The sequence below is a fragment of the Oryzias latipes genome, chromosome 20, assembly GCF_053564925.1.
Source record: "Oryzias latipes strain Hd-rR chromosome 20, Olatipes_Hd-rR_3.1".
Classification (NCBI taxonomy): domain Eukaryota; kingdom Metazoa; phylum Chordata; class Actinopteri; order Beloniformes; family Adrianichthyidae; genus Oryzias; species Oryzias latipes.
Window position 1 is genome coordinate 2,604,489 of NC_136256.1, and position 26,496 is coordinate 2,630,984.

Here is a 26,496-nt window from a genome sequence, read left to right on the forward strand (position 1 = left end):
CATGGCCTACTTGAACTACTCTTGTCGGGCATCAGAACCAGAACCTCAGGACACAAGAACAGTTTCTTTCCCTCTGCAGTCAGATTCATTAACACTTTTTAACTCCTCCCCCCTAAACCTTTCACTATATGTCCAGTCACCAATCCACTACCTGCTCCTTCTTCATCTTCAGTTTGCACAATTTATCTCCATGTATTGTTCTGACCATTGTGTCATTTTTTAATTTTGCTTACTGTTTTTCATTTTTTCCATTCTTAAGTCTTTTATGTGGCAGATTAGCACCACAGCAAATTCAAATTCTGTGAAACTGCTGTGTTCACTGAAAATGGCAATAACTCCTCCTTGAATCCCTTGAATCCTTGGAATGCTGAAATCTGCAAACATGCCAGCTTTCTCAGGAAGCGTAAGCAGATTAAGAACACTTGCAGGATTTATGTCAAACCACTCGGTCCACCGGACCGGGCCAAGGTTCTGGTTGTGAACAGCATGAAGGACTTTGAGAAGTGTTTGATCACGGACGTCTGAACCAACATGCAGTAATAAATCAAAGAGTCAAAGATAATTTCAAGAAAAGTGACGCCTGGATACAACACTTTCTCCAAAAGTCTGATTTTCAGCAAAGTTCTGACCTGCAGACAGACAACTTGACCTCAACTTTCAGCGCCGCTGATATCAGCTGAAGAAGGATATGGACCTGAATCTCATGTCTGCAGAGATAACAGTGAAGAAAACTAGAAACTCTGTTTAAACCCAGAAGAATGGCTGTCAATCAGCAGAAGAAGGAATCCCAACCTTGGTCATTATTGAAGATAATTAAGATGATTGATTTCTAATGATATTACTTCACTTGCTCCAAAAATGGATCCATGATTTTTTCTAATAAAAATTAATTTGCACAGATTTTTAACTTTTGATACTTGAAGGTTTTTGAAACAGTGTTATGTCTATTTTTCTCATATAGTATTATTTTTTAATCAAATACATGATTTTTATAATTTACATAATCTGCATATTTTGGATAACTGATCTGCATTTGCCATGTTGATTTCTAAAATAGTTGTTTTTTTTACAAAATAATTTAAGTATTTCATCTTTGTCATGTGATTTATTGATACCTAAGGATTTTTGATTTTGTCTGATAAAGTTATGAACCAGATAATGATAAATCATGTAATAAATGGTTACGGTATAACGGGGTGGGATTATATAAGTTCGCTTCCTTCCACTCCCTTTCAAGCAATATTTATTAATACGTCTAATTATCCTAAGTTTGATTCGTCATTGTATGAATGTATAACTGATGATTGTATTGTTTTTGTGTATTATTCTTATTTGATTGCTTGAAATAAACCATTTCAAATCAAATCAAATCTGCGGGCTGGTTGTGGTCTGCGGGGCTCGACTTTAACACACGTGCTTTAAGGTAACAACTTAAGTAGACAGTGCAATTAAGAACTAAAATGCAGATAATATCAAATGACCTCCACACTTCAAAGAATAAAAAGAGTGGATGGAGTCCATTTTAATGAATTTTATGTTGTATGATTGATTTTTATTTTTATTTTGAGGCGCAATACGGACTTTCAGCCTGTTAATATTTTATGATCATTAATTTTTACAGTTCTGGTAGTCGTATTCATTTTCTTCCTTTTATTTAAATTTCCTTCACTTATCTCTTCACTGTATCTACAATGCCTCACCTGCCAAAGGGACAGGTAAGGCCATCATTACACAGCCAAATTACATTTTTTATACAAAGTGATACATTTAGATGAATATTTAGGATTACAACATAATAAAGACTTCCTCTTTATGAATTGTTGTTTAGCACTTATTTATTTGTAATGTCCACTGCACTGCAGCGGGCTGTGTGCCTCTAAAAGAAAGATTTCACGCGCGTTCTATTCTAGGTTCATTTTGAGCGACTGGCTAAATGAAGGCGCCACACCTGTGGTTAGGAGTCTGACGCTGAACGCTCACACCTTTCTGACATCTAGGAGGAAGAAAGGTCAATTCCATTAACAATTTGAATAGGACAGATAAATCAGTTCATCCATTGATCGTTAGGCTCCTAATCACAATATTGATGGCCGTTATCGCAAACTGCAAAGATTCCTCACATCTTGCAGCCACAATGCTCAGTTTAGTGGCAACAGGCATGTTCAGTGATGTATGTATTTAGGATGTTTTATTGACCATTCTGCATGTCAATCAGCAACGTACGTCACGGTGAGGATGATGATTGGGTGACGACTTTTTATTTTATTTAAATTTTTTTGGTTATTTAACTTTGATGCCAAGTGATCTACTCAATCCTCCTTCGATCATGATTGACGGATTGAGCACCCAGGATATATTATATGACTGACGGCCTACATAATTATGAATGAGCTTCTGTTATTAAACTTGTTTATTAACAATAGTTTCTATTTTGAATCCTCCACAATATTACAAAGACAAAGAGATGGAGGTTTCTCTAATATTTTCCAGAGTCCAGATCTGATCTGCTGCAGAACAGCTTCATTTGGTTGCCTGTTTGGGACTTTTGTCAAATGCTTTCAAACCTACGCCAAACAAAATGAATGGACACATCCAGCTATTAGCCTCCATGTTTGAGTCTGCATTAGTTTGCAGGCTAAATAAAGGCCTTAGTCTGCTATTCTGTCCAGATCCTTTTGACCACTGAGTGGCTTTAACCGTACGTTCTCGTGGTTCCCATGATGATGCTTTCAGTGGATGTGGGTGTGTCTGTGTGCATGCTGATTGGTCACACATTGCACGTTCAGATATTTGGTCTAAATGTTTAAAATCTTAGTTTTCCTTTCAAGTGCTTGCAGCACTTTTTTTAAAAGTAAATATTGTTGCATCGGAAAAATCCAATGTCAAAAGTAAATGACAAAGATAATAACATGGATTTATATTTTAGTAGGTCAAAATAAAAACGGCAAAATGTCACAACCTAGTTCTGAGTTGCTGGTGGTGCATTACTACGAATAGTTGAAGTCCAGGAGGCGGGGCTTTGGGGACATCGCCATTTTTCAAAGGTTAGCTCGAAAGCACAGACAATGAAATTCAAAGTAGAAAGTTTCCCGCGCTTAGACATAAGGTCTATGTGTTCTTACCGTTTCTTCATCAGAAGGATGACTCCGAGGAAGATGATGACGAAGAGCAGGAGCCCGGCGATGGAGCCAGCAATTTTCACCGTGTGGTCCGACTGCTTTTCCTGTTCTGGTTCTGGTTTTCTGGTTGCAGCTCCTGAAGGCATAAACGATGTTCCCTGAACAACTGCTACCGGAAACCGATGCATATGAGCTGTGGGGGTGTGGTCTGCAGCAGAAGCTCACACTGTGAGTCGCTGTGATGACAATGTGGTCGCTTTAACCCATTCATGCCTTAATTGATTGTACCGTTTTTAATGGTTGGTTGTAAATTAGCCAAATATGGCATGAAGGGATTAAGAAACCTGAAGCCACCGTCGCCATCATCGCCTGTTACTCTACTCATTTTTTGGCCAAGGAACACATCAAGTAAGACCAACAGTAAAACCACAAAACACCAGGCTCTTTCCCAATACCAGATGGTGTTGATGGACAGCTATTGACAGATATAAACCCTGTTTAGACGCTTAACACGCTTTGAATTACTGGAACTACGCGCTTAATGGAATTTCAAAGGATTCTGACAGCTGAGAAAAGCAGCTTTGAGGTGAAATGTAACACTTTACAATAGTAAAATGTTACATATCAGCGCAATGCTGCTGTTCTCAGCTTTCAGAATCTGTTGGAATGACTTAACTGGACCAATAGTCCCAATAGCTCAAAGAGCATCCGTCATTTCCTGTCACTGTAGGACGGCCCTGGCGTTAAAGGCTTCATTACCACTGGAGACATGTCTGTTGACACACTAGAATGATCAAGGAGTTAGCAGCAAAGAAACACTGCAGCAGTGAGCAAGTTCCAGTTACTGTAATCAACCAGTGAAAACTAACCCCTCAAACCTTTGGTGTGAGACAGTTAGACTAAAAAAAAGAAAACGGAGAAGAATAAAAATGAAGAAACTGCTCAATGGTTGAATTGTGATGATTTCAGCTGAGAGCAGTTTAGCTGTTTTTGCTAAGTCCCTGATGGACCAAGCAGAAAATATGTGGCCTGAAGCAGGCTGTAGTCAGAAAGGACCTTGTCACAACAAAAGGAAAATGAGGAAACTGAGGAGTGTAACCACGTTAGCATGGCTACACTTGGGGTTCTAACCAGTGGAATAAGCTGGTGAGGCGACCAGTGGAGACACAGATGCGATAAAGCAAAGAGTTTCTCTTCTCACTGTATAATGTGATGGGACGTCAGGCACCAAGTCCAGTTACCCCCGTGTGTGTGTGTGTGTGTGTGTGCGTTTGTTTATTTTGTTTATTTATTTGGAGCCCCATTAGCTTCCACAAAGTGGTCGCTAGTCTTCCTGGGGTCCATACACAAAAAAATACATACATTTTACCAATTTCACAAAAACCAAAACTGATTTCAGAAAATACAGTGACTAATTCATCATATTTACCTTAAAAGCTTCACATGTTAAAATAAGTTAAAACAATTTCATTTTTATACCAGCATATCAAAACACATAGCAACATAACCTCAACAATAATACATAGCATATCATTCAAATTGTTAGTTATTGTAAGTGGTCCATGTATCTTAGTTTTAAAATCTTTTTGAAATGATATTTGTTACTAATAAGCCTTGTCCTTACAGACACTTGATTCCATGCAACAGAAGATCTAAACAGCACTGTTCTTCTCATATAGTTAGATCTTGAAAAAGGAACAATCAAATCACCAGAGCTGACCTGACGAGTTTGATATTGGTGACAATACCCACTGTATAAAACTTTGTTTACCAAATATTGTGGACATTTTTTAAAAATGACATTGTGCATCAAGCATTGAAGACTGAGTTGTACTTTGTCTTTTACCATCAACCAACCTAAAATGGTATGCATCTCGTTCACATTGGTCCAAAAAGAGCAACCAAGAGCCACCCTGGCAGCTCGATTTTGGGCAAGTTGTAATTTTTTTAGATGCCCCTGTGTCGCACTAGACCAAATGACTGGGCAATACTCCAGATGTGACAAAACCAAAGACTGTACAACTGTCCTCATGACTGAAGGTGGACAATATTGCGCACACCTCCGAGCCAGGGCGATTCCTCTGCCCATCTTGGATACTATGTGATTAATCTGATCTGTCCAAGAGAGCTGATCATCTAATTTGATGCCCAGAAGCTTGGTTTTAGTCACTTGTTCAACTAAACTATTGTCAATCCTCAAATTCAGGTAACATGGTGCATTCAATAAATATTTTGTACCGAAAACGATGCATTTTGTTTTAGATGTATTAAGAACCAATTTATTCAACTTAACCCAATTGGTGACTAAATTAAGTTGATTCTGTAGGGCTGTATTGAGCTCTGGCCCAGTAGTAGATGCACAGAATAAAGTCGCATCATCTGCATATAACACCACTTCTGCATTTCTAATCTCCTGGGACATATCATTTACAAACACTGAAAATAAAAGTGGACCCAAACAACTACCTTGTGGAACCCCACATGACATAAACTTTGTTTCAGACAAGCTGCCATTGAAGAGGACTTTCTGTGTTCTGCCATTAAGATAATTTCTTATCAGTGAAAGAGCCAATTGTGAAAATCCATAACATTTGAGCTTTGCCAACAGAATATCATGGTCGATTACATCAAAAGCAGCTGTGAAATCTAAAAGTACCGCACCCACATATTTTTTATCATCCAAATGTGTTAACCACTGGTCTACCATATGTACTAATGCCGTATTGGTTGAATGACCTGGTCTGTAGGCATGCTGTGCACTAGTAAACAGATCATTTGAGATAAAGTAATGTAGCATTTGATTAAATATCAACCTTTCAAAAATTTTACTCAAAACAGGGAGAACATGAACTGGTCTGCAGTTTGAAGCAGTAAACTCTGACTTTTCATCCTTAATTAGAGGTATAATTTTTGATTGTTTCCATTGGTCAGGAAACACACCACTGATCAGTGCTCTATTAAAAATATGACATATTGGTTTGTCCAAAACATTTGCAACTATTTTAAGGATTCTACCATCAATGTAATCAATACCTGGTGTTTTATCGTCAGGTAATGAGAGAAGCAAATCTTGAACATTATTCTCACTAACAGTGTCGAACACCAAGGAACAAGCTTTATTTTCCATTGTCAATTGAATATTTTGACAAGGAGAGCTTATATCCTGTGCTACCATAGAGGATCTCAGCTTTTCAACTTTGTTAATAAAAAAGTCATTCAAATGATTGGCAATATCAAATGGTTTACTGACACTAATGCCACCAATTTCCATATTCAAATTAAAAGTCTTTGTTTTTTTGCACATCAGTTCTTGTAACACTTTCCACAATCTTTTACTGTCATTCATGGAACCACAAATTTTTTGTCCAAAATATTCTTTTTTTTTCAAAAAGTTTAATTTTGTAACTTTATTCCTTAATATGCGATAGTTTGTATAATCCTCTACATGTTTAGAGTTGGAAGCCACCTTTTTTGCGTTGTCTCTCCGCTTCATGAGTGATAATAATTCCTCATCTAACCATGGAGCACTATTACTTTTTACCGTTCTTTTACGAAGTGGAGCATGTTTCTCAACAATCTTTCCAAACGTTGCCATAAAAATGTTCAAAGAAGCATTTACATCAATTTCCTGCACAACTGTAGACCAATTCGAACTTTTGATATCATCAATAAATAGATTGGGATTAAAATGTTTATAGGATCTGCGATACATGATTCTTCCACCGGATTTAGGCATTTTTGTTTGCTTTGTAATGGCTATCAAATTATGATCAGAACACCCTACTCCAATAGAAACTGCCTGGGAGCATAAATCAGGAACGTTAGTGTAAATGTGATCTATGCAGGTTGATTTAGATGAATTATCCATAGCAATTCTAGTTGGTTGTGTCATGACCTGTTTAAGATTACATGTATTAGCCATTGTAATGATCTTTTCAAACAAAAAACTTTTCTTTGAAAACCAGTCTATATTAAAGTCCCCAAGAAGAAACATTTCCCCACATTTATTTGAGACCATTTCCATATTTTCACATATTTTTTGTAAGTATTCTGCATTGGAGCTAGGTGGTCTGTAACAACAACCGACCAGTGTTGGTTTACTAAATGGAAGATTAATTTGCAACCATATTACTTCGATGTCTCTGCTCATTAACTCTGATTTTAGGGTAGCAACAATATTCTCCTTGACATAAAATGCTACTCCTCCACCATTTTGATTCCTATCTCTTCTGTATAATCTGTACCCATCAACATTTAGCATTGAGTTTTCAAAAGTACTATCTAGGTGTGTTTCAGATAAGGCTAAGACATGAATATTTTCAGTCAAACATATTTGTGTGATTTCATTAATCTTGTTTCTCAAGCTACATATATTTAAGTGTGCTAAAACTATACCTGTTTTGTGGCCCATTTGCAACTAAACACAACATATTTGCATTAATACAAAACTTTGAACATACATGACAATAGACAGTTCTCTAGGTCATTTAATCCGATTATTGCCTCTGTTCATTTACAGGCCAGATAACAAGTTTGTCATACCTTAACTCAGCTCTTTCCCCTTTTTCTCTGGCTGCTTTCAGCTGGGGCAGCAATTCCCTTCTCCTCTGCTGCACCACATCTGAAAAGTCTTCATTGACATATATACTTGTTCCCTTTAACTTTTTGGTTGAGGAAAGTATACGCTGGCGGTCCTTGAACCTGAGAAGCTTGACAAAAATCTTTCTAGGCCTTCGTCCGTCTTGAAACTTTCCCAGTCGATGTACTTTCTCAATTTCAATGTTTGAGCCATCTAGACCCAATTTCTCAGACAGCATTTGTTGGATCTTGATTTCTAATCCACCAGTGGTTTCTCCTTTTTCTTCTGCGATCCCATCAATTAGAAGATTAGATCTCCTTGACTGGTTTTCAAGATAGTCCAACTTATGAAACAAGTCCTCCATTTCCTTCTTGAGCTTTGCAATGTCATTTTCAATTGCTTTGATTTTTACATCAGTACCTTTATATGTAGATGTCACCTCTTCCACGATGCCCTGGGTGAATTGTAGGCTTGTTTTCAGTTCATGGACTTCTTTGATAACACCATCCAACCTTTTTGTATTTCCATCCATGATGATCTGAATAAAACTCTTGAAGTTCTCTTGTTGCTGTTGTAGCATTTCTTTGTAGAATTCCTTTTGCTGATCCATTAAATGGCTCAGTGTACTCATGGTCACAATAGCATCCTCATCAAGCAATGTTTTACTTGGTTTGGGAGGCATTATTTCTCACTCACTCTTACCAAGATGTACCAAGGAAATATTAAAGTGAGGAGGTTTTTTAGGCCTCGAGGCCTAGAAGCCTGCAGCCCCAACGTGATCAATTGCAAATGTTAAAGTTCCATACAACCTCAATGTTGTTAGAATCTCCAATACTCAGTCCCACCACTGATGTCAACCGAGTATCAGCTTTATGTAATAATCTCTGTAATAATCGTGTGTGTGTGTGTGTGTGTGGTCTAACATCTGTCCAGGTGACCCAATAGATGAGAAGCATTCACAACGCTACACTGTAAACCCGAACAAGTTACCAGAACTTAAAAAAATTAAGGCAATCATTTGCCACAATTTTTTTGAGTTGATTAACTAAAAAGTCTGAGTTTTCCACAACATAAATGATTTAATTGTGTGCTATTTGTATTTCTTTATAACAGTTAAATTAAAAGTGTCAATTCGTGCAAGTCAAATATTGGCATTAAATATAACTTACATTTACACATTAAGACAACTTAATTGTCATCAGTCACTATGACTCGCAGTTTTGAGTTTCAAAGCCACAGGAATAAGTTTGCATAACTTAAAAAAATAGGGAAAAACAAAAATTTTATCTTAACAGAACTCGATATTTATTAGTTACCTTCTTGTACAGGGATAATCAATTTGTTTGAGTCAGTAAACTCAAAACCATGCTTTTCAAAACTTATTTTCTTTAGGCAAATGATTGCCTAAAAAATAGAGTAATGGTAACTTAAAACACTCTAAAAAGAAAAAAAGTTGATCCAACTTAATTGAATTACTTCAGTTGGTAACACCTAATTGAATTGAGTTTATGCAACTTAGTTTTTTATGGCTATTTAACTCAAATTGATAAGTTAGTCTAACTGAAAAAAGATATTATAAATTTTGCTGCAACAATATACATTGGCTCATTTTTCTAAAGTTTCAACTACTGGACCTTGATTAATTCACATCAAAGGCATGAATGACCCAGCAATGTCACATAGTTCAAGACAGGAGCTCAGCTGTGGTGAACTCTGCCTTTAATAAAGGGACATACACTGTTTTGTGCTCTACGGGGTTGGTCATCATCCTTTACCAAACTCTAACTTATGGCATAGTTTAAATTACTAGTTAAAACAGAGTAAAACAGCGACACAACAAAAACCATGGACAAAAATGCACACTTAAACCCCAATCTGCCCAGATTGGCAAAGAAAATGGTATCCCATAATTCCTTGCGCTGCCTTACGTTATGACATCATGATGCATTTACACCAAAGTTACACCAACTTAATTCAATTAAGTTGATTGAAAGTAAAAATAACTACATCAGACAACTACATGTTATTCTTAAGTTGAATGAACTAAAAAAAAAAGGTTATTTTTTCACCAAACCAAATAATTAAGTTAGAACAATGGAAAAAAGTTTATCTTTCCAACTACAGCCCAAATGCTCTTTTTAGATTGTACAGCAAAATGTTGTCAACACCTGCCTAACAATATTAATGACTGACTCCTTTCTGTGCAATGCCTAAATAAAACTAATAAAAGTACTTTTATCTATATTTATGAATTTAAAAAAAGGAATAAACTTTTAAATTCACATTTAAATTTGAATCCTACAAGAAGTATATTATCAAAGAATAACTTCTGTTGTGCAAAGGAACCTTTGCTTCTGCCCGCTTCTTCCAATTATTTGAACACACACACACAAACAGCCAAACAGCATGGATCTCACTTCTGCTTCCAGCCCTCTCACTCATGGTTTTCACACCAAGATTCCCCACTTCCCATGAGTCTTAGGGGCTGAAGGCGGGGCTGCAGGTTGCTACAACATTTAGAAAAATAAAAATAAAAATTTGAGAGCATGCGGGGCAAGGAATTGTTTAATCCACCTGAAACAAGAGAGATGAGAAATTCAGGATGCAATACTTAAATCTATATATTACACTTTAATTATGTTTTAAGTTTAATTTACTTAATTTAAACATATTCTATTTTAAATTAAAAATTATTAGTTACATATACTCAAAACAGGGGATGTGTTGAACAAACTTTATATGATTGAGTTAGAAGAGTTTTTTTAAAACTTTGAGTATTAGCTACTCATCATATTTAATTTCTCTGAACGCTCGGGTTTACAGTGTAGAGATTGACAGCAGTCATCAGTCACACAGTGTGTGTCTGTGTGAACTTGTGAGGACCGTGTCACTACTTCATGCATCCTGACGACTCAGGGTGCTTAGAACAAAACTACCATTGTGTGCTAAAAGGAGAGAAGAGCTCGGTCCAGACGTCGTCTCTCAGGGATAGCGACTTCCTGTCTGCTCTATAGCAAAAGCAGGTCCTGACCTGGAGAAGAAGCTGCTGCTGCTGCTGCTGCTGCTGCTGCTGCTGCTGCTGCTGCTGCTGCTTCTCCTCAGCACGGGAAACTCAAACATCCCTGTTTTCTGTTTTCATTCGGTCTTCTCAAGGTCAGACCAGAAAACATCTGTTGTGTCGGTGTTTTATCTCACAAACGGACCTACACAAACCCACACTTCTTCCACACACAACCCCACCAAACATACGCACACACCCTCTCACACACAGCTAAACAAACATACACAGGTAACACACCACAACATACAGAGATACTTTTACTCCCACACAGTAACACACAAACACACACAAGTACAAACACATTCACACCTACACCCCCCACCATGTACACACACATGCACACAGACACATTGCATTCATGCAGACACTCACACAAACACACACACATCTCCCCTCAGATGTGCACATTTGCAGTTTTCAGCTTTAAGACCATCAACACACTTTGAAGACGCCCTTTGCTGGTGTGTAAGGTGTCCTTCACTTTGAGTGTGTGTGTCTTTGTGTGTCACCGAAGGCCGCACTGAAGCTGCATTTGTGCTTCAGGCTGCCAGTCTGTCGGGCTGAGTGGGAGGTGGATCAGTGTGTGTGTGTGTGTGTGTGTGCGTGCGTTAATGTAAGGATGTGTATGTTATTGTGTGCCGCAGCCACTTCTGTGCATGTGGAAACAGAAGATTACAACTGTAAACCGCTAAATATTTCAATGTCATTTCCTTCTTGCAAACTGTGACATAGTGTGTGTGTTTTTCCGTGTGTGTGTCATTGTGAGTCCACCTGTTCATCTGCAGTCTGATCACACAGACAGACAAACAGTCCGTGGTGCCGCCTCTCTGGACGGAGGTTGGTAGTTTGTAACCCTCTTCACACGGCTAAGACCGCTGTCCATCTGCAAACTGTCCGACCGTACGTCACCCTGAGCTTGTGTCACATAAAGGTGCATTTTCAAATGTTCACATCTACATACCACAGATGACAGAGCGTTGTTCTGACAGAAGAATTTAAATCAATAGTTTTTGAATGCTCTCATTTTAGCAGATGATTCCACAGTCAATTCAGAAGTGCACAATGTATTATATGAATTCACTTTATTAGTAAAAGAGAATTTAAGTTTTGCTGTAACACAGTTCCCCCTTTCACTGTCACACCATTTTGCAGATTTTTTGTAGCATGATTTTTTTCCAGTGCATTGTGTTCTGCGTCTTAATTGGCGGTTGATTGGTGGTGTTCAGCTTGACAAATCTACAGAAATCCAGCAGATCTTGGTTTTCACTCCATAAAACTGGACAATGAAGGTCAAAAGTCTGAAAATGTTCACGTCTGTCTGAGAAAAGTGTAGAAAGTGAGGAGTTTAAACAATATCAGCCAAATAAGATTGAATAGATTTTTTTCTTCAAATTAGTTCCATGTAACTTGAATTACTTTTGAACATTTCCACTTGGTGTTTTATTTCAAATAGCTTATTTGAATTTAGATATCATTTTAAGCTTGTGCTTTAGCTCACTTTTACCTTGGACATTTCCTTTGTGCAGCGCTCCCTCCTCTCCTTCATTTCTCCTGCCCTCCTCTTCCTCTCCAGGAAGAGTACAGCACTCTGGGGCAGCTGACAATAACAGCCCCCCACCCCCTCATCAGTCATAGTCAGCGTGGACACAGACTGAGCAGCTGGTTAATGTCATGGTCTGATTGTACCGCATCGAAGCTCGTGGCAGAGAAGAGAACCTGCAACCCATGTGGAACGGATGTCAGGCCATCTTTAACACTGTTTCGTTTGTTCCAGCAGCTTATTCTCCTTTTCTTTTCTCTTTGATTTAATAATAACAACTTATAGTTAACTCCTCATTTAAATACTGACATTTGGGCCTGTTGTCTATTTACAATCAGTTTGGGAAAACCCTCAATAAATAGCATCTGTAATCTATTTTTGCACTCTTTATTAGGGATCTTGGAAAATTAGGACCCTTTAGTATTTGTAGTTTGTAGCCTGACATTCCATATCAAGAAAATATTGAATGTATATAGAATTTATGTAGACGGACTCAGTAGTATGGAAGCATTTGTGTAGCATAATTAAAAATAAAAGTCAAAACCAGAAATGCTTTTTCATTTTCAAAATGAAGCGGAATTTTTGACTCAAAATTAAAATGAAAAAGGATTCCTTGAAAATGCTTTTTCATTTTCTTCTTCAACATCTCTTATACTGTCACTTATTTAAATGATAAAGAAAATGGTATTTGACATTTCATTTTCACAAAGTTCTCTGGTAAATGTGTAGCATAATTCATTCAGAAATGTCTAATTTGACAATTAGAATGGATTAACAGAAATGCTTTTTCATTTTCAAAATGTAACTGCATCAAATGACTCAAAATGAAAATGAAAAATCAATCCTTCAAAATGCTTTTTCATTTCTACTTAAAAACCGCTTATTCTGTGTCATAATTAAAATGAAATTGCAAAGAGGGGATTGCATTTTCATTTTAACATCCACCCTGTGAACATTGTTGCATATCTCAATTTGACTTAGTATTTCCAGCGAGGAGGCGGGGCGATGACATCACTGCTTTCTCCGCGTGTCCAGCTGCTAACAGACACATGCTAGGAGCAGTGTAGCTTTGTGTTAGCGGCAGAGGACAGGGCTTTTCTCCATTGGGGAGGTCATATTTACTGCAATCCAAAGTTATTCCAATAAAAACATCTTTATAGGTCAAGTTCCATTTGAACATAGGACCTCTTATTTCATAGCAGCTTCACATTTCTTGCATCCATTGAACTTGTGGGTTTTTGAAGAGTTTCTGCTTAAATTTCTTTGCAGGATGTCAGAATCGCCTCCCAGAGCTGCTGTTTGGATGTGAACTGCCCCCCCCCCCCTCACAGATATTTAGCTTAAGGATGCTCCAAAGGTTCTCAATAGGGTTTAGGTCAAAGGATAATGGGGGATGATGGGTGCCACACCATCAGTTTATCTCCTTTTCTGCCCATAGCAAGTAATGATGCAGCGGTATTCCTGGCAGAATGAGATGGTGCTTCATCATGCATGAAGATGGTTTGGTTACAGAAAGCACGCTTCCTCTTTTTGTACCACAGAATAAAGTGGTCAGACAGAAACTCCACCTACTTTTCAGAGGTCATTTTCACGTCTTCAGGGACCCTAAGGGGGCTGACCAGCTCTCTCCCCATGACTCTGGCCCTTAATCTGATGTATTTGTCTGGGAGAAACCGTCCTCATTCTGCCTTTATCTGCACCAAACTGTATGTGCTCTGATGATCCCGCTTAAGTTTTCCTGAAATATCCCCGGTTTTCATACCTTGTCTAAGGCATTGAACTATTTCAGGCTTTTAAGCAGCAGAGATCCTTTCTTACCCCATATTACTTAAAAACTGAATATTTTAAATCTGACACTGAAGCAATCCTGATAATAAATTCAAGAGGGGCTACAGAAAAAAATGAAACATTTTCCTAAAATGTAAACGTCCAAACGATGACAAAATTACACTAAATTAAACTTGCAAACATTTGTGAACATAAGAGTTTGGAGTTAACCTCCATTCTCTCCTGAAACGTCACCAGACCATCAATATCAGCATTCAAATCAGAAACACATTAACTGTCATTCAAGTGTGCAAAACACAATGAAATGTCCATTATTATTATTATTATTATCATTCATTATTATAAGAATCTTTTCCTGGTTTCTGCCTGAATTTTGTGGCAACACCTGCCTTCTTCCTGACCTTTGATGGAGCGCCATCAGTGACCAAAATTACATAATGTGACCAGTTCACTCCAACATCGTCCAGCACAGTAACTGGAGAGCTGACTATGTCATCAGTTGTTGTTGTGTCCATCAACTCTAGAAACTCCACTGTGACGTCTCTTCATCACCTCTAATAAATATGCACAGCTGTACATATCTGTGATGTTGGTGCTTTCATCAATAGTGACTGAAAATACAATAAATGACTGGATTCCTTCATATGGCTGCCCATGTTTCCTCAGAGATGTTGGATCTGATCGTAAATCTTGACAGACTCATGTTTAAGGTCGACTGCTTTTTGGGAACAAGACTTCTGCAGCCCTCAGCATTTTTCAATAAGTTCCCCATCAGAAAATGGATTGGATGTTTGCTCCAACATGTCTGCAATAAGGTAGCTAGCTTTCACTGCTCCATCACTGACGTCACGCTGCAGTAAATCCAGATGGTTATTCATCGGTCCAGCTAATAGTTGTTAAATCTTTTTTTTCTTAACTGCAAATGGTGAAACTTTTCTTTGTGGACAGTCTCATAGTGGTGCTGAATGTTATATTCTTGGAGAACCTGTTGATGACATACCAAGCATGCAGGTTTGCATTCAGCTCCATGAACAAATAAAACACTTTCCATTTTCCGGGAAAGCTCAGGACTTCACTTCAACCTTTTTTTTCTTTTTGACAACATTTTGGCCATTAGTGTGTCACTACTGATCATCCTTATAACAATGTAACAGCAGTGGGGCTGGCGGGGAACCAAACTACATCTTATTAAGACACAGAGCCATTAGGTTTCACTTTTGGCAGGTGCAAAGATACGCATTTTCACCTGTTTTCACCGGAATTGCGCATTTCAGTTATTTCTTTAAGAAATCTTAACTCGCCACAGGAATGGACTAGAAAATTGCTTTCTTTTTTAAACATCCTTATGATTTTTACTCTTCATGTGTAGGCCGGGCTAAACCACCTGACGGGCCGGATACGGCCCGCGGGCCGTATGTTTGACACCCCTGGTCTACGTAATAATGTGGAACGTTAGTTTAGTACTTTTTCCTTTAATTGAACTCACCTGCAAACTAATTATCACAGCTGTCAGAGATTGATGTCAGTGAAGCAAAGAGCCAAGAGACTCAAAATCATCCATGAAAGACAAAAAAATCCATCATGTAGGAGACACGTGTCACACAAGTAAGCAGGAAGTGCTGTACGACCGTAGTGCAACCACATTTGCGTTGCTCCGGTAAAGCGAGCTTCCCTTTAACTTCCTTAACCATCAAATACAGAAAAGAATTGTTACAGACGTTGAAAAATTGAGTCTGGGGGGTTAGAGTTAGAATCTGGAAGATTACAAGGGTTACGCTGACGTGTGTTTCAAGCGGTTAGTAATGGGGAAGACGTGGACGTTAGGATGACTCGCCCGGAGCTGCATCCTCTACCGGCAGCAGCTTCAGAGGAATCCTGGAGTCCATGAATAAATACATTCTGCCAAAATCAAGTCATGGAGCTTGTTGCCAAAAATTAAATGCTCAGAGATATGGTTGAGAAAAACCCTGAAAACTTTCATCAAAGACCAACTTGAAATCCCCAAAGACAGTCAACAAAATCAGTTTCACTGTGTCCATGGTTTGGGGGGAGCAAAGTCCAGCAGCCAAAGACCCAGACCAAAACAGAAGGACTTTGTCAGGAGCCACAGACGTGAACTGAAGGGAACTAGTCTCAGCATGAATGATCACTTTCCTGCTGAACTTCTACAGTGACGGAAGGTCCTTTTTCCTATCCGGATAAGGTTCATCCATGCTGGTTCTGGGGTCTGCATGTCAGTCTGTGCGCCCTGTGAGAGAGGTGGTCTTTGGATGAATATACTTAGAACCTGTAAATAGCTCTGTCTTGCAATTTACTTCTGACACTCTGTTATGTGATGTTATGACTGTTACTAACTGCTCCCCACCCCTTATACTCTGTTTGTCTAAAGATCCACACACCCATGTTGTGACAGTAAAATATGTCCAACACAAGAGGCCTCCAGCTCTGATCTGCTCAGCTGTTGGACAGGACAAGTTAAAAAAAAACACAACAACAACAAAACAAAGAGTTTTATCTGTCTGACACTTAAATACAATCAGCATAATAATTCAAAAGCACTGCATTCTGGTGAGACCCCAGTCCTTAGGACATCTCTGACTCCACTCCATGTTCTCAGCATTAGTGTGTGCTCGTGTGCGTCCTCTGACCTGTCAGCTGCTTGTCGCCGGCTGCCGGGGCGAGGCCAACGTACGGCGTGGTGAGCTGAGTGATGATGATGGCGGCTGCTTGTCCAAGAAGGCATGCAGAGAAACAGACAGGCAAACAGAGAGGCAGAAGGTAGTAGCAGAGTAATTAGTGTGGAGCTGCATCCTGCTCCCCTCCTGCTGCAGCTCCAAGCTCATCACGGTAAACTAACTGGGGTCTGAGTCAGAAAACAGCCTCTGCTGGTTCAGCAGCTAAACAGAGACCGTCAATCTGCTAGAGATCTCGTCTGGTCCAATCCAACATTCAGGTAAGCTTTCACACCGACCCAATCGAGTGGACCACTGCAGGAAACCATTACTGGATCAGAACAAGACCCAATGGGGCAGAGTAAACCCTCTCAGAGAATTTGTGGAAAGTTGTCTATTTTGTTTGAGTCAGATTTGATGCCTTTGAAACTTGATTTGTGTTGGTTTTATCTTTTGCCAAACGTGGTCTTTGTATCCCGTAGTCTTTCCATGAGCAGGTCTTGTGTCCTAATGCTAACCCACTGTTCTTAGGGTTCTTATCTTTTCAATTTTTGTGGACATTTGGTTATCCTGGTTACAGTGTCATTCATTTCTTCTTTTAAATTGTCATTTTTTCATTTAAATTCTGGTTGAAGTCAAGTCAAAAAACATTTGATCTTTTATGCTGAGAAAACTGATGTTTGAGTCTCCAAACTCTTCCAACTGTTACAACCTGTTATGACTGTCACGAGGCACAGGATGATAACATCTCAATCATTGACTGTATAACAGAACTGGAATGAGCAGCAACCTCCCCACCCCCACCCCTGGCGTTCCAAACAGGAAGTACCTGCTGGCTCCAGGAAGCCAAAATCCCACAGACTTCCATAGAGAACTAAACAGCTGTTATGCCCGATGGCCCAGATTCTCCTGAAGCCTGCTTTCAATGGAAGGGGTGTGGAATAGTGAGTGGTTGCCATAGAAACGTTGACTCAGAAAGACTTGGAACGATCCCTGTTTACTGACGTCATCTGGCTCCCAATGGCGGGGTCCGTATGGTGAAGAAAGTGCGGGTGAGTGGACTTTGGTTTCTCTGGGTTCCGTCACACTCGCTCAGTCCAGTTCTCTGATACAATCAATTTGTTTCCTTCCATTTCTCTTTTACAGGTTTGCTGCCTGTTCAAGGACTTATTGTGACTTGTTCTGAGTTCAGCTGGGGTTGTTTTTTTTGTTTTATTTCTGAGTAAAATTGACTTCAGCAATGCAGGAGTGAGGGAAGAGCTCAATGTTCTGAAATTCATGACTTCTTTCTCATTTTTTCTATCATAAACATTTAGCTGCAGCTAGAAGCAGCAGGGAAGTGGATTGGAAAGAGTTTAGTTTGAAAACAACAGAAAAGACTTGTTCATCAGTAAGTCAGTGTTCAGATGTTAGTAACCAGTCAGGAAGCAAAAACAGAGACAAAATCTGCAGATGTTAACCTCAACTCCCCAACCAATGTCAAGGCAGAAGCCTATTACAGCTGGTGTATGTGGTGACCATACACACCAGCTGCTGCCGCTCTTCCTGCCTTATAGATCAGATCTACCAGCAGCTATGGATGCTCCTTCAGCAGACAGACAGTGTGAACATCCAGCAGCGTGGAGCTTAACAAGGATCAGCTTGTGGAATTGGGTTTTTCTTTATTTGTCCCCAAATAAGCAACTGTATTCATTCAGTGATATCGATCCAGTGCTCTTTCTATCAGGACACTTCCAGAGCTTCACACATGTGACCAAATGGGATTTTATTCCTGTGCTGATCCAGCAAACACCAGTGAACCTTACCAATCCACTGCTGTTGCATGGAGACATTAGAAACAGAAGAGAGGGAAAAGAGGTGGGCGGACTTTAGCTTCACCTTCAAAACATTAGTTCCATTCAAACTTACCCCAGAACTTTAGAAATGTAGCTTGGGCAGCTCAATATGGTGCAGGTTTCAGGACTTTTAGAGCAACACAACATTAGGATGAGGGACATTCCCTCATTTGGTCTTATTATAAACACTGGAACACCCCGGGATGTGTCCTCAGCCCCCTCCCCTGCTCACTATTCAAAAGTGACTACACTAGGGGTCATCTGATTATTATCAGGCTGATATTTGTTATTTTGATGTATTTTGGGATCTGCTTTTTTATTCTGACAGCCTGATATTGAACTGATTATTGTGGCTCAGGTGCGGCATTCAGTCTAAATGGTTATGCAAACTATTCAGTCCTCTGCATGCTAGAAACTAGGGCTGTCACTTTTAACACCGTTAATCTCTTGTCCTCCCCACACTGGGAAAAACAGAGCAGCATGAGCCCCGAGCGTCTCAGCTGCTCTGTAAGTTGGGGATAACTGAGAACAGTTCTTTGTGCTTCATCCTCATCGGTCCTGTGAATTCATCTTTTGGAAGGTCTATGTTAAAACATCACCTGGGACTACTGACTATCAACAGTAACATTTTCTCAAGTTGTTTCTAACTTTGTTATATTTACTTGATAAAACTTCAGGAAGCCATAAATTGATTTTCATATTTATTTGACCTCATAAGACACGTTACAGTACCAAGGAACTCCCTGAACATTTTGTTTGCACTTATTAAAAAGCAAAGTCCTTTCATTAATGTTCAACTTTTACTTTATTTTCTATAAAACCTTTAGGGAACTTTTTATTTAACTTTTAAAAAAAACATAAAAGATGCTGCTGAGCCTGATACTCCCTGCACTTCTTGGAGCTGTTTATTTGATTTATTTATGTACTTAAAAAAAAAAAACAGAGTTAATTGTTGTTTTTTGTATCATTCAATCATTCTATTATTTTGGTGCCAATATTTTCACTTTTACTGCAATTGAATATTGGACCCAAATGTCGCAGAGCAGCCTTATTGATTTCTAATAGTCAGTATTGGTATCAATCTCTAGACTACGCATCAGCAACTCTACCATCCAACTTCTTCAATACTTTAACATGGTTGGACTGAAAACTACAGTGGGGCTCAGCCTACAGACTGCAGGTTTAGCGTCTTGTGTGGTTGTGTGCTGACAAAAACCATCTGGTCTCTGCATAGTCAAGAAGTCACAGAGGGTGGGGCTTCAAGATCCTCATTGTTCTAATGTCAAAGAGCTCAAAAATGACTGTATTTCCAAAGAGAACAAGTCTACTCATCTCCCATAATACTTCCTTACTAACTTCCTCAGGACAGTAACAGAAAGAATTCAGACCTACTGCTGCAGTTTGCTGTTTGCCACGAGTACAGAAACAAGACAAAAGACCTGCTGCAGGTTGTCAGGGAGTCAGAGTGGACCTTTGGAGGACAGACCATGGGAGGACAAACCCCTGCATGGGATGTACCACCGGACCATAACTGAAGTGGCCGATATCAAGAAGTCCTACCAATGGCTAGAAAGGGCTGGCCTACAGGACAGCACTGAAGCACTGGAAGCATCCTGGCAGCTCAGGAACAAGCCCTGAGCACCAGAGCCATAGAGGCTCAGATCTACCACACCAGACAAGACCCAAGGTGTAGATCTACCACACCAGACAAGACCCAAGGTGTAGATCTACCACACCAGACAAGACCCAAGGTTTAGATCTACCACACCATTCAAGACCCAAGGTGTAGATCTACCACACCAGACAGGACCCAAGGTGTAGATCTATCACACCAGACAAGACCCAAGGTGTAGATCTACCACACCAGACAGGACCCAAGGTCATGGTAGAGGACCTAAACTTGGATGAGAAACTGACTGTGGAGGGTGAGAAGGCCATCCTCCAATTAACACAGTCAAGTATCTATGTGCCCTGTGCAGAAAAACACCCCAGAGCATAGCGTTTCCATAGTGACTTCCTGCCATAGAGCTCAATTTTGGTTTCATCTGACCACACCACCTTCCCCTAGTCACTCTCTAAATCATGAAGGTGTTCAGGCGGGCCTGCACATGTGCCTTCTTAAGCAGGGGTCCTTAGCCAGCACTGCAAGATGTTAAACCATTTTGGCGTGAAGTATTACCAATACTTGGTCCCAGCCTCTTTGAGATTGTTGGAGCCACTTGGCTGGAATATATATCTTATATTGTATTCCAAGCATTTACGTTAAGAACGTGTTCAGAACATGTTTGCATCGTGTTCAGAAATTTCAATCTTATTTCTGTTTGTGGGGAGGGGGGGTTGTATTTTTTCAATGTTGAGTTCCCAAAATAAATTTCCGTAATTTCCGGACTATAGAGCGCACCCGATTATAAGCCGCATCCACCTATTTTCACGTATTTAACTTCTTTTGTACATACACAAGCCGCAAAAGTGTACAAGCTGCATGCATTACGCAACATGGTCAGCCTGACTAATCATGTTCTGACTCCCAAACTGAGTGCAATTCATTAACACACTGTGGGAGGAGACAGCCTTGCCTCAGACTCATGTTTTTGGATACACCCACAACTGCCAAACACCATGGACCTCTATTCTGTTCACAAGTTTCATATTATTTTTTTTAGTTTTTTTTTACTTATTGACAATCTAGGTATCATACATAAAATTACAAAAAGTAACCATATTATCAACATTACATCCCTCAGTTATGATGAGGAAATTTACATCCGCGATCCCCCATTTCCCATGAGTCTTAGGGGCTAAAGGCGGGTCTAACCCGGCTCGCCATACTGTTGTACGTGTTTAAGAGCAAGGAACAGCAGTGGATGGAGGGGCGAACGGAAGAACAGTTCTCCTTCCACTTGTGTCGCGGCAGCATTATGGGAGTAACAGGGCTGGTTAAAAAAAACACACTAGTAAAATAAAGCAGCGACGACTAACAAAGCGCGCGCCTCAGCGCGATACGCGCGCCTCCTCGCGGCGCGTGGGTCAGAAGTTTCCTTCCACAATAAACACTGTTGCTCCGCGGACGCCTCGAGTAAGCCCTGGCTGCAGCCTGCAGAATGGCTCGACGCCTCTGCGCTCCGCGCTCGCTCCGCGCTCGCCCCGCGCGCTCCTTGTCTCCCCTTCCTATTTTCTCCGACACCCCTGGCCAGGGCGGCTCTAGGGAGGAGCGCTTTGTCCCCGTTGCGCCGGTGGACGGAGTAAATCGTGTCTGTGCAGAGCAATCAGACTTAATACTGTACGTTTTGTGTATGAGGGGCGGATGAGTTGTTACGTGTGGGAGCCATCAGACTGCCATCGGCCCCACAGCTCAATGTGAACGAGCAGCAAGGAGAACATGTCTCTAGCTCACACGGAGGCTGTGAGCTTTTCAAAGCAAAATTCCACTCAGTCCAAACGATCACGTCAATTTGTGTTCCAGTCGTGTCCCAACAAAATAAAGGCTGATGTTATTCCCACATATTTACGTGCAGCCAAGCTGCAGATTGCAGCTTTTCCGTCAGCAGCTGACCGGCATTTCCAAACCCGTTGGTGATGGTGGATTTTTTTACGCTGCCTTTAACGATTGCTTTTAACTTGAAAGCTGCATCATAATGTAGTGGCGATCACGTGCACGTTGGGTCTAATGGCACCAAAGGATTCTGAGATGCGGCCGGGCATGCGTGTTTCGTTTTGTTGAACCATGACTGAAGTGTTTAAGACCTGAAGTCAAGTCCATGCTGTTTGGCTGCTTAGAGGTGTGTTGAAAAATAAATGACTTGTTGCTTGGAGTTGGATAGAGAACTCAAACCATTCACTGTGTCCGAAAATACGTACATGGCGGCCGCCTATTAAATCCATAAACTAGCCGCGTCACTGAATAAGCCGCAGGGCTGTAAGCGCAGGAAAAAAGTAGCGGCTTATAGTCCGGAAATTACGGTACACAAAAAGGAAGAGTAACAACCCATTTTTAATGGAGGACAGAACAGAGACCAGATTTATTTCCTTCAAAGAAATGTGTATAAATTCTTTAAAGTTGATTTTCTTTGGGATTTTCCTTCACTCAGTGTTCAAATGAATCCACCACTAGGATGACCGACGGCCAGACTCTTTTTAATTGGAAAACCAACTAAATCAGACAGGGCTCAAATACTTATCTCCTCCATTGTACGTGTTCTGTGACGGCCTATGATACATCCACAGACATGCAAGTCATGAAACACGCAATGGTTCATGTTTCAGGTTTAAGGTTCTATTCGTGGTTGTCTCTGGTCCCTAACCCACATGATAAGGGGGGGTTCAGGACTTCACATGGTCTAAGGGGGGAATACTGTACCATCTTTGAGTTCATAATAATCTGTAGCATTCTTTCTTTTGAAGCTAATCTTCAGTCTCTGAAAGTTTGGGTTTTTATTGCTCGCAGTCAGTTTGTCTTCCCATTTCAAGTGTGGCTTCATTTCCTTTTCAGGCTGTGTTTTAAGTGTTTCAGTATCAGCTTAACTGCAGTTGGAACCTCCAAAAGTGCTCCCTTTCATGATAGAGAGAATTCGCCAAAGCACAGGGGTTTCAAATTGGTCACTTGCCAAAACAGGCCGTCCTGCAGCCCACCACCCATCCTGTTGGGATCTGTGGGACACTTCTGTCCCACTATCTTCTCTTTTACTCTGAGTTCTGACATGTTCTATGAATCTTTGTATTGGATTTAGAGTTTCCGTCTACCAGACCTCGCTTTTCTGCGGTTGACGACAGAATCCACATCAGAACACTCTGAACCAGCTCAGTTTCAGTCTGAACAAACCTACAGTCCCATTCATGACTCTGCATCCAAACAATGATGACCAACATCTGTAGCACACGCAGCACCAGACTTCCAACCACCAAACCACATGTAAAAGTGTCAACAAGATGCAGGACATAAACCACAGAATGCCATGCCCTCAACTGTTTTCATCTGAATAGAGCACTAAAGCAGCTCACGCAGGCTCTGCAGAGCTGCTCTGAAGTTCTGAACCTACAGTCAGACAACATCGACAGCATTTTCTACTAAACTTAAATGCCTTAAAGGACACTGACAAAGGCAGCACGGTTGGAGTAAAGGTAGCCTGTAAATGTTTACATTGGTAAAAATATAATATATAATAATATGTATGAGTATTCGGTATAATTTAAAAAAGAGGTAGAGCAGTATTCTGTTAAAGTGGAATTTCAGAGTTAAAAAAATAGGAGCTTTTAAAATATTTGTTGTGTACAGTTTTTCAAATTCAGATCATCTCCTATTCATAGTCTTTCAAAAAGTCGACAGTAACAGAAACTAATAATCACAACAGTAGCAGTTTTGTGGGAACAGCTTACCTTTGGTGGCCACGCGCACACAGTCGATCTTCGTCTCCTGATGGACAGAGCAGCAGATTAGTTTCTATCAACATAACTGAACCAGTTGTATGACAAACACACATTCACACAGGTGCATGCATGTACACGCACATGGATGTGTTTTTGTCAGACAAGAGGGAATTTAACCAGCGGAGATCACAATTTGTCTTTGTTTTTACACCTTTGGGCTTTACTCTGTTAGGGGCTTTCACTGATTTACAAAGGTGCACACAAATGGAAACCATTTTTTTACAAATGTACACAAAAGTTAAAGCTCTAAATTTTAATTATTGACCATCACACAAAACAAAGTCAGTTGTGTTCAATCACAACCTTTTGTGGTATGTGTGTGCATGTATGTGTGAGCATGTATGTGTGAGCATGTATGTGTGTGCATGTATGTGTGTGCATGTATGTGTGTGCGTGTTTGCGTGAGCGTGTATGCGTGAGCGTGTATGCGTGTGCATGTATGCGTGTGCATGTATGCGTGTGCATGTATGCGTGTGCATGTATGCCTGAGCATGTATGCGTGTGCATGTATGCGTGTGCATGTATGCGTGAGCATGTATGCGTGTGCATGTATGCGTGTGCATGTATGCGTGAGCATGTATGCGTGTGCATGTATGCGTGTGCATGTATGCGTGAGCATGTATGCGTGTGCATGTATGCGTGTGCATGTATGCGTGAGCATGTATGCGTGTGCATGTATGCGTGTGCATGTATGCGTGAGCATGTATGCGTGTGCATGTATGCGTGTGCATGTATGCGTGAGCATGTATGCGTGTGCATGTATGCGTGTGCATGTTTGCGTGAGCATGTATGCGTGAGCATGTATGCGTGAGCATGTATGCGTGTGCATGTATGCGTGAGCATGTATGCGTGTGCATGCATGCGTGAGCATGTATGCGTGTGCATGCATGCGTGAGCATGTATGCGTGAGCATGTATGCGTGTGCATGTATGCGTGTGCATGTATGCGTGAGCATGCATGCGTGAGCATGCATGCGTGAGCATGTATGCGTGTGCATGTATGCGTGTGCATGTATGCGTGTGCATGTATGCGTGAGCATGCATGCGTGTGCATGTATGCGTGAGCATGTACATGATACATGCCAATGTATATGTTTATATATATGTGTATATGTATGTATGGATATCTACATCTCTGCTTATTTCTTTTTTATGTAAACTTGTCAGGACTTCATCTCCACACTGTTTTTACACATCTGACTTATCTGTACATATCACTCTGCAGAGAATTACAGATATTTTTATATTTGCACATTTCATATTTTGCATACTTGCACATTTCCTTTGTACATATTGATATTTTTTATATTATACTTTATTAGTTTTCTTTTTGCACTGTAATGGTGACTATTTCAGTTTCATTGTCCAAGTGGACAGCGACAATAAAGGCGTATCTATGAATCTTTTACACAGAAAAAAAAAATCAGGCCAGATGAGGACGATGAAGATGATGAGGCGTGTCAGGTGAGAAGTGTCACCTGTGCAGTGTGTCCTCACCCCATTAGCCGTGCTCACAGCCTGATAGTAGATCCCATAACTCTTGTGAGGCAGCAGTGCAGCATTCCAGTAACCACTGTAGGTCTTGTTGTCACCTGAACAATGACAGAGGTAAACAGGTTAACTGAAGCTGACCAACCAGCTGTCTTCAGCAGCAGTCTCCTCCAGGCTACACTGGTGTGAAAAAGAATTTGATCCGTTGCTGACGTTGTCAGTCTGTCGTCCAAATAGAAGTTCATACCAACAGTGAGATAGAAAATCACAAAGAAAATCAAGAAATTTGCTTCAAAGACTACTGCAGTCAATGAACTAAGACCATCAGACTGAGTGACGGGGCAGAAGACACATTGATGATTGTTGTTACCATTGTTAGTAGAATGTGTTAAATGGCAAAACTATCCAGTAGACATGTTTTCTATGACTTTCCTGCAGTTTAATTGATGCTCCGCCCCCTGTGTCAGTTCCTCTGGGGGGTTTTTCTTAGTCTGAAGCAGCACTAGCTCTAGCCGTCCTTGTTGTCAGCAGTTACTGCTAGTGTTGAAGGATGCTGGATGAATGGCAAACCTCCACTTTCATGTCTGCAGAACTTCTGTTGTTACAATTATTGTTACAATATTGTTTTTCCTGACAAATGCTTGAGCTGAGGCTAACCTAAACTTCACACAGCATAGCGTCACCATCAGCGGATCATCTTTAGGGTAACTGGAGGCTTAGGGTCTCCTTTCCTTCCCAGCATGCAGTTCTGTCCTCTCCAGCATCAGAAAATCAGACAGCTCTATTCTTCTTGTCCAGTGATCTTCTAACAGGACTACCAGCTGCAGAATCAAACAGATAAAGTCTTTCCTTTTATCGTGTCACATCACTGCTTACCAGGAGGGTCAAATTATGGCATTAATTCAGTGATTCATTAGACAAAGGCAAAAGTGTGAAAATGTTCACGCCTGTGTGAGAAAAGTGGATAAAGTGTGTAGTGAGGAGTTTT

The 26,496-nt window shown here is 40.3% G+C and overlaps 1 protein-coding gene across 16 annotated transcripts in view; it reads right to left on the reverse strand.

Annotated features, from left to right (window-relative positions):
- Positions 1-26,496, reverse strand: part of LOC101160890 (receptor-type tyrosine-protein phosphatase mu) — a 156,690-nt gene that overhangs the window by 47,368 nt on the left and 82,826 nt on the right. For 8 of the 16 annotated variants that reach the window (XM_078938795.1, XM_078938792.1, XM_023949906.2 and 5 more), the window contains exons 16-19: positions 25,515-25,609; positions 23,968-24,004; positions 16,736-16,810; positions 3,123-3,255 (exon numbers count right to left, since the gene is read on the reverse strand). In XM_078938795.1, the coding sequence (XP_078794921.1) occupies positions 3,123-3,255; positions 16,736-16,810; positions 23,968-24,004; positions 25,515-25,609 (340 nt within the window). The remainder of the gene's footprint in view (positions 1-3,122; positions 3,256-16,735; positions 16,811-23,967; positions 24,005-25,514; positions 25,610-26,496) is intronic. The other 8 variants (XM_023949909.2, XM_078938799.1, XM_078938801.1 and 5 more) reach the window with 1 other exon arrangement.